Here is a 16,387-nt window from a genome sequence, read left to right on the forward strand (position 1 = left end):
GCAGTTCCCCTTTAAAAAATAGCCGAAAAATAGCTTCCCCGACTTGAAAGACCAGAAGCTGCCACTGGTATTCAGTGTTCTGAAAATTAATTTTAAAAGAGTAATTCCAGGGTTTCCCGCAGCGCTTTGTTGTTAAGGCGCCCTTAACAACAAAGAGCCACCGCATAAACTCAATTTTTTTTTGTCCTGTCCAGCTTCTCTGGCAAATCATATAGTTGATGTAGATGCCCATATCGGCTGTTCAGATTTATTTCAAAAGAGAAGTGTAGGATATTTCTCTTGTTGCCTTATTTGTATTTGACTTTATTAAATGTATTTATATTATCATTTGGTGCTAAACTAAAGTCTTAACAAGCTGCTACGCTTTGTACTGCCTCTGCCTCTGTCAGTATTTCTCTGCAGCACCCAGCATTGTCCCACCCACACAACCATCTGATTGGTTACACGCAGAGCGGTAACAGCCAATCAACAGTGCATATTCAGAGCGCATGTAATAGCCAATCAGCAGTGCGTATTCAGAGTGGTAACAGCCAATCAGCAGTGAGTATTCAGAGCGCATTGAGTCAGTGCTCACGGCAGAGGCAGGCAGAGAGGAGAGACGGTGCGGGTTAGCAGAAAGGTGTTTAGCAGGTGAGCATAATGCAGCGGACTCTCCCCAAATTATAACAAACACCTCCCAGTCAACTACTAGTAACATCACTATGAGCCCGTTGACGTTCTAGAAATATAAGCGGCAGCTTAGCTTGCTTGCAGTCCGTTAGGTGAAGGCTAATTAGTTTTAGCGTAAAATTTGCTCATTTTGCGCGCGTGTGTGTGTGTGTGTGTGTGTGCGTGCGTTCGTGTTACAGACAGCAAAGCCCTGTCTGTCTGAGAGAAAGACAAGCATTATTGACCTACAGTTAACAACTAAGTTATTTCACTTTACCTTTTTCTGTATTGAAGCAGCAAAAAAGGACATTATGTTAAGTGAAGAGTTGCTGTCTCTGATAGTTGATATAATAATGTAACTGCATCATAAAGCCTACATGAACTCCATAGTGTTCAGGGATGAATAGTCTCTCCTGTTGCTATTGTACTATTTTTTCAGCTATAGTTAAAAGTTAAAGTTAAAGTACCAATGATTGTCACACACGCACGAGGTGTGGCAAAATTATTCTCTGCATTTGACCCATCACCCTTGATCACCCCCAGGGAGGTGAGGTGAGCAGTGAGCAGCAGCGGTGGCCGAGCCCGGGAATAATTTTTGGTGATTTAACCTCCAATTCCAACCTTTGATGCTACATCATGCTAATCATTAGTAATGTAGCAGCCTAGTTTTGAATGGCAGGGTCCCTGCTATCACATGTTGATAAAAATATAACAATTACATAATAAAAATGTACTACAGGCTTCCCAAATGCTGTAATAAATTAAGCATGATGAGTTGAGCATATGTCAGCATGTGGCCCCACTTTTAACTCTTTTTTTTCAAACGCTTATTTACAGTAAGTCATTAATTTGACTTAGTAAGTCAATATTTACTAAGTCAAAATAATGACATACTTAGTATCTCAGGTAACTAGGACTTTTTGTGTTTTGTTCTTACTCTACGGAAAAAATATCGTATATTGCCATTCAGCATACGGAGCGGAAAACTTGTAGGCTTCCGTCCGCCTGTCCCGGCCTTTCCCCTGGAGAGACACCACCAACTAATGTTATTCTGGGGGAAACACTGAATTCATTATAGTTACTTGTTACTTTAGTGAATTACTAACAAAATTACTCTTTAATAAATTTAATTAATTACTTGGGAAAATAATTTATATGTTACTTAAAAAAAAAAAAACATCTTTAAATATAAGTATTACCAATATTGTTATTATAAGCGCTAACACCCAATAACTACTTTTAGCAGCGCCGAAATCACAGAGAAGTAACTATTGAAATACAGAGCCAGTGAGCTGCTGCATCGCCTTGGTTAGTAAAAGTTGATTCTAGATTATAAATCAATTACATTTATGAGGTGGCGACTTGTCCAGGGTGCTGCCTTCTGACCGAGTGCAGCTGGCTCCAGAGCCCCTACGACATCGAGAGAGACAAGCGGTAGAAAATGGATGGATTGATGGATGGATGGATTGTGAATGATATACAAAATAAAAAAAATAAAAATCAGAATAGTTTTATTGCCATTGTTTGAGAACGGGTTCACAAACTAGGAATTTTTCTTGGTGCAACCGTGCAACATAAAACGCATAACACACGTAATAAAAATGAGCTGTAACTGAGCTATCAGATCTTGTTATTGTTCATGTGTCTGATGGCCGAGGGGAAAAAACTGTTCAGGTGGTGGGAGGTGTGGTTCTGGATGACCGTAGTCTCCTGCCTGGGGGCAGAAGGGAGAATAGTTTGTGTCCAGAGTGAGAAGAGTCAGCTGTGATCCGACCCACACACCTCCTGGTCCTGGAGAAGAACAGGTCCTGGAGGGATGGGAGCCTGCAGCCAATAACCTTCTCAGCAGCACGTACGATGCGCTGCAATCTATGTTTGTCCCAGACTGTGGCGCCGGGGAACCACACGGAGATGGAGGAGTTGAGAATGGACTCTATGATGGCCGAGTAGAACTACACCACCACCTTGGTCGGCAACTTCGCAGGAAGTACATCCTCTGCTGGGCCTTCTTGATGAGGGAGCTCATGGTCGGCTCCCACTTGAGGTCCTGGGTGATGGCGCTGCCCAGGAAACGGGGGTAGGAGAGTCAATCAGGGTGAGGGGAGATGGTGGGGCTGTGACTTTTCTGAAGTCCATGATCATCTCCACTGTCTTCTGGGCGTTCAGCTCCAGGTTGTTGAGGCTGCACTAGGATGCCAGCCGGTCCACCTCCCTCCTGTAGGCGGACTCATCGCCATCCGAGATGAGCCCGATGAGGGTGGTGTCGTCCGCAAACTTGAGCAGCTTTATGGACTGGTGACTGGAGGTGCAGCAGTTTGTATACAGGGAGAAGAGCCAGGGGGAAAGTACACAGCCCTGAGGGGTGCCAGTTTTCGTGGGCTGACTGTCCGAGACAATCTTCCCCAGGCGCACGTGCTGTCTTCGGTACGTCAGGAAGTCATTGATCCATCTGTAGAGAGAGTCTGGCACGCTGAGCTGGTGAGCTTGTCTCGTAGCAGTCCGGGGAGGATGGTGCTGAAGTCCACAAACAGGATCCTGGCGTAGGTTTCTGGGGAATCCAGATGCTCCAGGATGAAGTGGAGGGCCAGGTTCACTGCCTCATTCACAGACCTGTTGGCTCTGTAGGCGAACCGCAGTGGGTCCAGGAGGGGGGCGGTGATGTCCTTGAGGTGGGGCAGGACCAAGCGCTCCAAAGACTTCATGACCACAGATGTCAGCGGCAACGGCCTGTAGTCATAAAGTCCTGTGATCCGTGGTTTATTGGAGACAGGGACGATGGTGGAGGTCTTGAAGCAGGATGGCACGCGGCATAGCTCCGGAGAGGTGTTAAAAATGTCCGTGAAGACAGGAGCCAGCTGATCCGCACAGTGTCTCAGGGTGGAGGGAAAGACACCATCCGGTCGGGGGCCTTCCGCGTGTTCAGCTTCAAGAACTGCCGGCGCACATCCTCCTCTCGGATGGAGAGGGCAGGGCGGGTCTGTGGAGTCCTTTGATGTACTTGGAGTCCTTTGATGAAGTGCTGGTGTTGGTGGGTGGGGTGATGGTGGGGGTATCAGAGCTGTGAGGGGCAGAAGGCCGTTCGTGACGACAACGTGTGTTGAGGCCCTGGGCGAGAGTCCGGTCGTTCAAGGCCTGGGCGGCTTTGGGCTTATAGTTCGTAAGGGCCCTCAGTTCCCTCCACACGGCTGCAGAGTCATTGGAGCTGAACTGTTCTTGTAGACGGTTAGAGTACACAGATTTAGCTTCCTCCACTTTCCTGCTGAAGTGGTACTTCGCTTCTCTGTAGGTACTCCGGTCCCTGCTCCTCCACGCAGCCTCCTTCTCCTTGCGCAGCTGTCGGAGCTTGGGTGTGAACCAGGGCTTGTCGTTGTTATAACAAGCCCTGGTGCGCGTTGGAATGATGCCCACCTCATTGAACTGTATGTATGAGGTCACAGTGTCCGTATACTTGTCCAGATTGTCCGCGGCCGCTCCAATTGCCTCCCAGTCTGTCGTCTCCAAACATGCGCGCAACTCCCCCACAGCCCCATGGTGTACTTCTTAATTGTTTTCATAACAGGTTTAGCCAGTGTCAGTCTCTGTCTGTATGAAGGGATTAAGTGCACCATCACGTGATCTGATAGCCCGAGAGTAGCGCGCGGGACTGCATGGTATGCCCCGCTTATTGTGGTGTAACAGTGATCCAAAGTGTTCTCCTCTCTGGCCGGGCATTTAATAAACTGCCTATACTTGGGTAATTCCCGGCTGAAGTTTCCCTTGTTAAATCACAAAGCACGATAACAATAAAGTCTGAAAATGACCGTTCCACATGTAAGATCTGGCCTACAAGCGTGTGCTGAGCGTCGTGCACGTCCGCGCTTGGCGGTATGTAGGCAGCCACCAGTATGAATGAAATTATCTCGCGCGATGAGTAAAAAGGCTTACAGTGAATGAAAAGATATTCCAGAGCAGGAGAGCAGTGTTGGGATATCACAGTCACGTCTGTACACCAGCTGTTGTTGATGAAGAAGCAGACTCCACCGCCTCTTGCTTTGCCGGAGAGCCCCGGTCTCGGTCCGCGCAGAGAAGATGAAAGCCCTCCAGTTGAACCGCGCTGTTCGGGACACTCGCGCTCAGCCACGTTTCCGTGAAGCACAAAACACAAAATGAGGAAAAGTCCTTTCTTATCAGCAACGCTAGCTCGTCCATCTTGTTGGGAAGTGAGCGGACATTGGAGAGAAAGATGCCAGGTAAGGGCGTGCATACTCCTCGTCTGCGGAGACTGACGAGGGATCTCGCTCTCTTTCCTCTTCGGCGCAGTTTCCCTCTTTTGATCAAAAAATGGACAAAATCCGCAGCTGACGCTAAAATGACTGGTAAGTCCGTAGGGGTGGTTAATCTGATGTTCAGTAGCTCTTTGCGGGTGTAAGAGCACGCGGACACACAATTTACGCACAAAAACAAACAAAACAGAGCGCACGAGAGCACCGAGGCGGCCGTGATCGGCGCCATCTTGATGATGATTTAACAAAAACGTAACAATCCGGGAGATTTTTAATTGAGTCGGGATGTCGATAAACAAATGCAATTTCAGGAAATCTTACGGAGAAAAGAAGGTTGCAGCTGTAATGTTGATGTATTTTGAAAGCTGCTGCTGTACTAGCAGGATAGTTCAAATGGGCTCAGCAGCTGACACTTTAATGTCTATGTGTAAACAAACGCTTCTACAAACGGAGGTAAATACTAAGGGTGCAACGATACACTCATCTCACGAGACGAGATCATAAACTATATTGGGTTCATGAGAACAAGATGAGATTTTAAAATTCATTTTAGGTAGGGGCACTGTCGAGGATGGTAGAGTGGGGTCATTTTCAAGGGCCACTAAATAGATGGCAGGTGTTGGGGAAGTGGGAAGGTAAAGGCACTGTGCAATCTACTAATAAAAGTTTAAATCAATCAATCCATCATCAAACCTTATCAGCCACATGAAACGCCAGTGTCAGCATTTCGAGAGCCCATGAAGATGTCTGCGCTAATGAAGCTGTTCCTATCGCCGCAATGTTTCAAAAGTGCAAAATGTTTGGCAGAGACGACCTGAGGGATAAAGCGATCTATAATTCCGTCATAGAAAATGATGGCGCAGATACTTGCTTTTGTCAGGAAAAATCTACAGGTGCTGTGCAATATGGACAAAAATACCCAGACGATGTAAACTATTAGGGCTGAAACTAACAATTATTTTGATAGTTGATTAGTCAAAAATTATCTTAGCGATTAGTCGACGAATCAGATAATGGCTCTAATTTTCCCATTGACTTCTAAATGCAGCATAAGTTAAGTTATTTAAAACATGTGTATACGAACAACAAAGATGACTAATTTATTCATAAATCATTATTTAAACTAGGGCTGGGCGATATGGCCTTTTATTAATATCTCGATATTTTTAGGCCATGTCACGATACACAATATATATCTCGATATTTTGCCTTAGCCTTGAATGAACACTTGATGCATATAATCACACCAGTATGATGAGTCTGTGTCTACATTAAAACATTCTTGTTCATACTGCATTAATATATGCTCATTTTAAACTTTCATGCACAGAGGGAAATCACAACTAACTCAATTGACCAAAACTGTATTTATTAAACAGTTATCAAGCAGTGGCACAAACATTCATGTCATTTCCAAAACAAAAAGTGCAAGATTGTCAGAGACATTTTAAAACAAGCTATTAGTGCACTTTTGTGCATGATGTCGCTAAGATGACATATCAAAACAACACTAAATTAAAGTGTACTTTTTGTACAGAACGCCACTACAATAGTTTAAAACAAATAAAGTGCACTTTTGTGTGTGATGTCACATAAGATATTTCAATAAGTGTCAAATAAAAATGAGCTGCATAATAGGAAATCAAATAGTGTATGTCCTTCACTATGTGGTAGGTTCCTGCGGACGCTATCTCCTTCTGTTGTTGACATGTTTTTTCATACGGTGTTGATGTGGAAATGGTTGCTTTGGCATTTTGTGGGTGTGGCACCAAACGGAGATGTTGACATGCAGAGTTTCAAGCACTCTTCATTCTCTAGCGGGTGACTTTTCAAATTATGCTATATTAGTAGAGCTGCTACTTTTTGTACGCTTTTGCCACATACTTGACATATTACGGTTGTATGTTCGACATATTCATGCTTGAAGCCAAACCACCGCCAGACGATGGACCCCGTGCTGTTTTTCTTGGTAATTAATTCTTCCTTCATTTGTTACCAGATTTGCACCTTCTTTCTCTCGTATTACCACTCGCACCACTCCGTTAGCATCACAGCTAATGTCACCCATGCCGCTACCTCTCTGCTCCGCGAGGGCGTATGACGTTGTATGTGATGTATGTAAGAAGGTGTGCTTGTTTTATCTCTCTGTGAGGAGAGACAAGAAAGAGTGGGAAGAGCCTGCAGTGTAATGCCCGCAGCTAAAAGCAACTGCGTGAGAACGTATACTCGAAGATAACGATATAGTCATTCTCTACATCCCACAGAGACAAACCCGCGATATATCGAGTATATCGATATATCGAGTATATCGATATATCGCCCAGCCCTAATTTAAACTGTAACTTTGCTGCTCATTCAACTGTCACAAAAAAGTAAATGACTAATAAAATGTCCATTTAAAAGAAATGAAAGGCAAGTGCTAAAAAAAACAGTCAACCTTTTTTACGCATTTGAAAAACAGTTAAAATAGCAGCAAAGAAAACAAAACAAAATCTAACTTCCTCAAAAAGAAAAGCATTTTGTGATGTTTAAAATGCGGCACTGTTTTTTTTACTATTAACTCCTGGCAGTTAAGCACACTATTAGACTCAATGTGTACAATTTTAGCTTTTATTAATTCTTAAAATGTTGGCTATTTGATGGATTGTATGTTTGTATGTTTTGATCTTATAATACCTCCGCATTGGTGCCTGTCTGTCTCTTTGTTTTTTGGCACTGCAAATTGACGCTGCTTAAAAATGTACTTGAATTGATGTAGACAAAGTTTAGCTGGCTGACATTGGCTAAAATTATAGTTATTTTTCACACAACTTCGTCTCACTCTTGTTAGCTAGCTAGCCAGGTAGAAGTTAACGCTCTTACCGAGGTTGAGACCGCATCCTCCCTCCAAATGTCCGACATCACGTTTCTGCTTTAAATGCTTGCGTATCACAGATGTACTGCCATAAAAACAAAGTTCACTTTGCAAATAAAGCAAGGTATTCATGTTTTACCAAGAATAAGAGGAAATATCCTCAAACTTTACATGTTATCACTGGCGTTGTTTTTGCGAGTGACCCACTTCCGCCCAGAAAAACACGAGCGATGATGTCACGACTAGGGTTGTCACGATGTGAAAATTTGTTATCTTGGTTACTGTGACCAAAATTATCACCGTTATTAATATCGCTGTAATTTTAAATGTGCTCAAAATTTTCAGAAAGTACTTATACTGAAATATTTTAACCAAGTTTTATTGAAAAAAACACAAACATTCAAAATGATGTTCTTTGGAGAAACATTACTGTAGATAAGAACACTGTACTTGTACCTCAAGTACAAATTAAACATGCACATGAAAACAACACAAGCATTATAAACAAAAGTAATATGGCATTAACAAAATAACTAAATAAATGTGGAAATTGTGCAAGATAGCACCTTATGGACATAAGAGATCCATTCATCCTCTCGGTCACAGCAGGACGCTGTGTTGAGAAAATGAAACCAACATCTCCTCTACTGCATACTTTTATCGTGGGACAAATGTGTCTGAGGGATGTAACGGTAAACCGCTACATGATAAACCCCAGTTAGTAATACCCTTTCAATTTTTAATTACTGAAAAAAATGCCATTTATTAATGCATTTTAGGCAACACTGCTTACTTCCTCAAAAGAAAATTGTTTAGCTTGAAAATCATGACAGAACAAACTACACAGACTTTGCTCCAGATATTTCCCCTCAGACTAAACAGAGTCAAGCGCTTTGTTTAACTTCTTTTTCCCTCGCTTCATTTCCAGTGTGGACAATATTAGAGACATACGCATCTGTCCCACACTAAAAGTATACAGCGAAGGAGAAAACTATTTGATGTTGCTTTTATTTTCTCAATACAGCGTCCATCAACTGTTACTGAGAGTTAATGACGTGAGGAAACATGCAGCAGTCGATGTGTTGGAAACGTTGCTACGACTTGTTTATAAAGTCTTTGGTTTGTTTACTGGGATGCTCACTCGTCCTTCAACTGCAAACTGTATTAATGTTCAAATACCAAATACTAGCTATAATGTTTTGTCATCTCATCGAAATGAACACAGGCTGTGAAAATTGTGTATTCGATGTGAGAGGTATCACTCCTGTTTATTTTTGTAGGTCAAACTGTTGCACTGAACCAATAGGTGTTGCTAGAGAAGAACACAGCTTATTTATTAGACTTAATCTTCATTATCAAACTGCTTTGAGTTTGAGTTTATATTGATATCAAAAAGTAAACACCCTGTTTTTTTTACATTAATTGTGTTTTTTTCATGTCAAAAAGGTATTACTTTAAAAAACATTCATGTGACATAGCATGTTGTTAATATTTGATGGTGTATAGTTAATTACTATGACATATGTCTGCTCAAACTCCTAATGGATCTGTCCCGATAGAGCATCTACATGTACATATAAATGTACATAACTTTAAAAAAAAAAAATAGAGATAAAAGCATCATGTAATGAGAAAAAGCTGATATTATTATTGATATTATTAATGAACAAAAAAAAACAAATACTTGTCTTTAGCTATATGGATAACGTTTATCTATAGCCTTTTTATTAGACATTACAAATTACATGATGGTATTGCATTCACACCTCACCCCAACACTGCTTTACCTAACAATCAGTAATCATGATTTCAATAGTGACAAAAATAATCTTAATTATTTTGGCCATAATAGTGCAGCCCTATGTATAAGACTAGATGTCATACATGAACACTATTTTTATTTGTATCTATATGGACAAAAAGTTGCCATCTTTCAATATTCTGACATTGCTTTTTTATTTTTAAACCTATTTAAATTATTTCTATAAAGTGCACAGTTTTCACATTTAATCTATTTGTTATTTTTGTTCTGCCATATTACTTTGTTTATAATGCTTTTGTTGCTTTCATATGCACATTCAATTTCTACTTGAGGTCCATGAAACAGTGTTTTTAATGTTTCTTCAACAAAGGAAATACTTTTGAATGTATTGTGTTTTTTAAAATAAAACTTGGTTAAAAGACTTAAGTATAAATACTTTTTGAAAATGTTGAGCTCATTTAAAAATACTGCGATAATAATGATAACCATGGTAATTTTGGTCACAATAACCGTGATGATGACAATGTCGACTAATTGTTGCAGCCCTATAAACTAACTATACTATTTATATATTTTTTTTTAATTGTCACATTACAAATTAGTAGTTCTGGGCTGAGATTGGATAAATCAATTAACCGACGATAAATGAAAATTAAAGTCGGTAAGTTTTCCAGCATCAATAAATCGCCATGTGCATGCTTCAAGAGCACTCACGATTTTCGCCGATGAAAGAAGGTAGTGAATTATCTTGTTCTCATTGAGTGTCTTTGACTTTGTTTAGTAATGCTAGATGCAAGATGAGCCTATCAACACCGAGAAGCCAGTTTGCCGAATCTGCGCAACTACAACAACGCCCACTTGAAACACAACCACTCGACAGACCAAACTCACTTTGCACTTGCTACGCGTTTGGTGAAGAAACCAGGTGACAGTTCAGTGTAAACAAAACAGTTCAAAATAGTGTGCGCTCACAGACATACATCGCCAAAGACATGCTGCCGTGAATGTTGTCTGTCTATCTGTGTTGGCCCTGCGATGAGGTGGCGACTTGTCCAGGGTGTACCCCGCCTTCCGCCCGATTGTAGCTGAGATAGGCTCCAGCGCCCCCCGCGACCCCAAAAGGGAATAAGCGGTAGAAAATGGATGGATGGATGGATAAAACTAGCTTCTTTTTTTTTTAAAGGTGCTGTCATGCTATGTCGGTGTTCCTCACTCAGAATCTGCCTAACTTAATTTTGTTTTGCATATGAGCTGTTAGTACATCTGTTTAAACTGTAGTGTTTTTATTTTTACTTTGAACTTTTGTTTAAGAAAGTCCTAACTTGATTGTCAGTTAAGTCATGTACAACTCTACCTTTGCCTACATGTTCAATATTAAAGTGCTATTTTGTTTGTCAATACTTTATTTAGCTATTTTATTTATTGTTACAATTGTGTATATTTGAGTCCTCATCCTCTACTAAAGATATTTTCCATCCATCCATCCATCTTCTACCGCTTATTCCCTTCGGGGTCGCGGGGGGCGCTGGAGCCTATCTCAGCTACAATCGGGCGGAAGGCGGGGTACACCCTGGACAAGTCGCCACCTCATCACAGGGCCAACACAGATAGACAGACAACATTCACACTCACATTCACACACTAGGGCCAATTTAGTGTTGCCAATCTACTTATCCCCAGGTGCATGTCTTTGGAGGTGGGAGGAAGCCGGAGTACCCGGTGCGAACCCACGCAGTCACAGGGAGGACATGCAAACTCCACACAGAAAGATCCCGAGGCCGGGATTGAACTCACGACTACTCAGGACCTTCATATTGTGAGGCAGACGCACTAACCCTTCTCCCACCGTGCTGTTAATTAATTAATAATTAATTTAATTATATAAGTGCCAAATTTTGCTTAACAAAGTATATTATATTGTTTTGTTTATTTACCTTATTATAAAGCTTTTCGTTTCAATTACAATGTTAAAATACACGAGAAATACAAGTTTAACGCATTTGAAATGATATACATGCATTATTATCATTAAACCAATGGTTAATTTGGTCTCATAAAAATAATAGCAGGCCTATGATTTCCATCGCAGTATCGCACAGCACTACATTGTACAGTTTGTCGTATCCACCTTTGAGTCTTTCTTACCATGTGTGCACAAAGTTCAATTAAATCTAGATATAAAAAAATGAATGAAAATATGTTATTAGGTATCGGCATAGGCTTCAAATACATAGTGCATCCCCACTACAAGTTTGTGTTTATAACTCTAAATTGTGTTCTACAAGAAAGCAGTTTCCTCTCACTATCCTTCTCTGCGGATTATTATTACTGTGAGGTATTGTTAAATCCAGTAAGTACCCGCATATGACTATAGTTGAAATATCGCCCAGCCTGTGGAATGCTTCTCATAGTGTATAATTGGGCTGGGCCGATAAAACGATATCAATATAAACCGCGTTAAGACACGTAATCAATATCAACAAAAATTAAAAGGTTTGATATAGACATGTTCTTTTGGTCGGAAGAAACCAGAAAAAATTAAACATGGTTTGTTGCATGAACAAAGGTACTCACGATCTGGTCACCATAGCAAAACAGGAAGTGATCAGTGAGCAATGGGAGGGACACGCTAAACAGCCAATCACCTAATAGCATCAACTAGCAAGTTTTTTGAGCCATCTTGCTGTAGCGCTATCGTTGATTATCTGCATGGAGTGAGAAGAGAAACTAAAAATGAGTGCTGCAGAGAGCGAAGAAATTGTGGATAAAACAGAAAAAATCACCTCCACAGTGTGGCAGGTTTTTTTTGGATTGTTTCCAAACAGACCTTAGTCCTTCTCATGTTTCTATGTTTACATTTTCACACTTTGCACTATTTTGTTACATTATAACGCATTTCTTACATATTCCTTATTTTTGTACCTTAATGTAATAACGAGGTGTAAGTGTTTGTGATTTAAACATTTTGTTTACATTGAGTGTTTTCTAGGGGTGTAACGATTGATCAATATATCGACTTTATATGAAGTTTAGCACTTTTAATGATAAAGACGTTAAACGTTAAGTCTATTTGCCCATCTGTGGCATCATATAAAAGAAATGGCGGCTACCTACGGTGGTTGATAAAGGTCATAACAAACCCCACAAGACAATATCATAAATTACAAAACAAAAACTTTCAGCAACAGCACGATTGCAAAAGGTCACAACAAAGAAACAACAACACAATAATATAAAGCCGCAAATCAACTTCAAACCATAAAAGACGCGACTGACACAACGGAAGTGACAGCAGAGCAAATTACGTCAACGCAAATTAGGAAGACAGGGACAAACACCATCAACGGAGATGAGAGGGCAGACATGCTTCCGCACACCTGAGACACTGTCATCTGCGACGCCAGGCCGTAGAACCGATACTGTGTGGCCGAGTTGGGGAACGTTACTTAGCAGTTAAATCTACTGTTAAAATATTGGTTACTCTACTTTTATTGAAAATGTACTGAATATTGACAATAGGAACAGAAAAGGTTTCCTCTTGTTAATTCAACCTAAAGTGGTGGTTGTACTTTATTCAAATAAGATGTGAATGTATTGGTCATTAATTGTTGTTTACTTGCTTGTTTGTATCCATACTTCATTTAGATCTAATTCCCTCACAAGAAATAACAATAATAGAAAAAAATTCACCTGCAATGTCCAGTATCCAGTATTTATTTCACAGTCACACTGGTTGAATGTTTTTGCTAAAAAGTCACTGAATCAATTTCAACTCACTGAATTGTTTCAGATTGTATCGCTCTAAAAAAAATTTGATCGTCCCTGAATCGTATCGACAACCACAAATATCGAATTGAATCGTTAATACAAATCATTTTCCAAGGTTGTCTTAGCGTTTCCTTTCCATTCTGCCTTGATAGCGGAGGGGATTATAATCAAAGGAGGGTCACATTTGAAATTAAAATGTTATCGATCCATTCATTTTCTGCCGCTTATCTCTTTCGGGGTCGCGGGGTGTGCTGGAGCCTATCTCAGCTGCATTCGGGCGGAAGGCGGGGTGCACCCTGGACAAGTCGCCCCCTCATCACAGGGCCAACACAGATAGACAGACAACATTATATATTTTTCTCCTGGTCCATATTTTTCATAGGTCATAAAAAATATCAATTTATCGATCTTGTTACATATAAAAAAAACGTATATTGAGATACAGTTCTCAGCCATACCGCCCAGCTCTACCTGTAAGTGTACACTTAAATTGCTCGACTAATTAATTGTGGTGCTGTTTAAAAGGCAAACTCATAAAACTCTGTATTGAAACTGTATTTGCTTCCTTATTAACATCTTTAAATCAACCCATAAATGACTCAGTGACAACAAGTCTTCATCTATGATCAACAACACATTGTTGAACTTTAATCAGGTAACTTCAGAAGCTGTAAGGTAAATAGTCGTTCATACGGAGCTTGAATTGGTTAGCAAAAACTGCAACATTGCTTTGCACATTTTCCAAAATGTTAGGGAAAGGTAATAATTGAAGCAAATGACACCTACACGTCTAGTAACATACTGGTTAACACATGGGGAACATTACCTTGAGTGTTACAGCTGAAAGTTGCCACTGGTGGACTGAGTTGACTTCACCTTGACTCATTACGTTAAGAAGGTTCTCTCCTACAATGATTAAAAACGGTGTCGAATTGAAAATGACGTGTCATTATGGTCCAGAGATGACACCAGGCTGAACCTGCTCACCGACTACCCAGGATATGATGCCGTTTTAGGCCTTCTTGGACCATTTGGATTATCAAGCAAGGCGTTAGCTTGCTACCTGCTCCCTCGTCTATTTCTCGTTAACGTTCCACTACTATGTGCCGGTTATAAGGGGACCGGTGATTACGTTAGCTGGGGGGATGTGGATTTGATTAAAAGTGTTGTCACGACGACGAGGCTTGAGAGTCGCATAGTATAAACGCTTGTATGCACCTAACCGCGCAGGTAGTTAGCTAGGCTAACATGCTAAGCTAAACATAGATGCTAAGTTAGCTTGTGACAGCCACAACCCCGGTGCAACTCAGCACCGCCACTTCCTATGCAGCGACACACTCGCACTTACCAGTACCGCCGAATGGCTTCGTGTTCCTAAAATACCAATCCCCGTATGTGTTATGATATGAGTTGACCCACGATATAACTTACCAGCCGCAGTGATGCCTGAAAGTAGGTGGAATCGTCTCTATTAGCAATGGAGGGAGGAACACACTCGACATGCAAAATGGTGGCTACTCCAGCCTTAGCACATCTACCGCAGGCGGAGGGTTACACTGACATGTCCCAAAGTGATGCCACTGACTGCTGAAGTTCAGCAGCGTACAGTAGCGTTAGCATTTAACGGAGGACTTGATTAAACTCTACTCTTTTTTTGCCCAAGCCTCAAACCTGATACACAGATGATCGCTGGATAACATGGGTAAAGCCTTGCTTGCATTCCTATGATGTCACTATGTTTGCAGTGTTTATAATGAGCATGATGTAAGCCTATCCATCGCTATTATAAAGGGCTAGCTTGTTAGCCGACTCGCTAACGCCGATTCGTTGCCATTAAAAATTAATTCACCCCAAAGAACGTTCATTAAGGATTTGCTGTGTAGTGGATGTGCATGTCGTTCTTCAGTCGAAAGTGAAACGCCATATTCGATGATATCATGTTGTTGATATGGATTTACTTTCTGTTAAGACCAGCGGATGAATATCAGTTTTGTAGTTAGTCTGGGTGATGTGGCCCTTTTTACTCGTGGCGTTCAGTGATGACGACTTCATGTAATGTTATGACATTTTGCTGTGTCCAACTTTACGTCGCCATCTAGTGGCAGGTTGTGGTGTCGTACTCACTTAATGTCATACACAGTGCATCTGTAGATCCATCCAGCCATCCATCCATTTCTACCGCTTGTCCCTTTCGGGGTCGCGGGGGGTCACTGGAGCCTGGAGTGGTTGATTGGCAACACTAAAATTGGCCTTAGTGTGTGAATGTTGTCTGTCTATCTGTGTTGGCCCTGTGATGAGGTGGAGACTTGTCCAGGGTGTACCCCGCCTTCCGCCTGAATGCAGCTGAGATAGGTATCTGTAGATACATTGATGAAAATATATTCCTTATTAAATAGGTGTACAGCAAATACATAAACTTGATGAAGGGATTTCCAAATCCAACCTAATGTATCTATGTAGTGATTCAGCATGTATATTAATAATGACAATAAATAAGATAAAAGATGAGACGTTATCGATCTTTCTCCAGGGAAATGTAAACGTTACAGAAGCATGATAGGACTGACAAAATCTTGACAAATTAGAATACCAAAATACTGTACTCAAATAAAATAAATGTGATGAGAGTAAAAATGACTTTCTGTGGGAGTTTAAACCAGGTGCTCTTTAATAATGAACTACCTTGTGTATGAAATGCACTATATTGATAAAACTGCCTTTATGAATCAGTGCACAAATGAAATAAGCCATTATCGGTATAGCTCAGTTGGTAGAGCGGCCGTGCCAGCAACTTGAGTGTTGCAGGTTCGATCCCCGCTTCCGCCATCCTAGTCACTGCCGTTGTGTCCTTGGGCAAGACACTTTACCCACCTGCTCCCAGTGCCACCCACACTGGTTTAAATGTAACTTAGATATTGGGTTTGACTATGTAAAGCGCTTTGAGTCACTAGAGAAAAGCGCTATATAAAATATAATTCACTTCACTTCACTCCCGGCAAAATGTATCGGCCAAGTGCATTTTTGTCCCTTTTTATTAGTACACAAGTACACTACTTTCAAGAAAAAACACTTCATTAAATGTACAGAGTTTAA

At 41.1% G+C, this 16,387-nt stretch overlaps 2 protein-coding genes across 4 annotated transcripts in view; one reads left to right on the forward strand and one right to left on the reverse strand.

Annotated features, from left to right (window-relative positions):
- The window catches only part of ap1g1 (adaptor related protein complex 1 subunit gamma 1), a 53,725-nt gene extending 38,783 nt beyond the window's left edge, over positions 1 to 14,942 (reverse strand). Inside the window, exon 1 of one of the 3 annotated variants that reach the window (XM_061964056.1) lies at positions 14,726 to 14,942. Coding sequence is in view for 1 of the 3 variants with exons in the window: in XM_061964055.2 (XP_061820039.1) it covers positions 14,121 to 14,180 (60 nt within the window). In the remaining 2 variants the exon portion in view is untranslated. Of the gene's footprint in view, positions 1 to 14,120; positions 14,319 to 14,642; positions 14,697 to 14,725 lie in introns of those variants that run through there. The other 2 variants (XM_061964057.1, XM_061964055.2) reach the window with 2 other exon arrangements.
- The window catches only part of znf821 (zinc finger protein 821), a 42,012-nt gene continuing 40,491 nt past the window's right edge, over positions 14,867 to 16,387 (forward strand). The window contains exon 1 of the mRNA XM_061964062.1: positions 14,867 to 14,996. Coding sequence (XP_061820046.1) covers positions 14,993 to 14,996 — 4 coding nt within the window. The 5' untranslated portion in view covers positions 14,867 to 14,992. The remainder of the gene's footprint in view (positions 14,997 to 16,387) is intronic.

The sequence above is a fragment of the Nerophis lumbriciformis genome, linkage group LG06, assembly GCF_033978685.3.
Source record: "Nerophis lumbriciformis linkage group LG06, RoL_Nlum_v2.1, whole genome shotgun sequence".
NCBI classification, from domain to species: Eukaryota; Metazoa; Chordata; class Actinopteri; order Syngnathiformes; family Syngnathidae; genus Nerophis; species Nerophis lumbriciformis.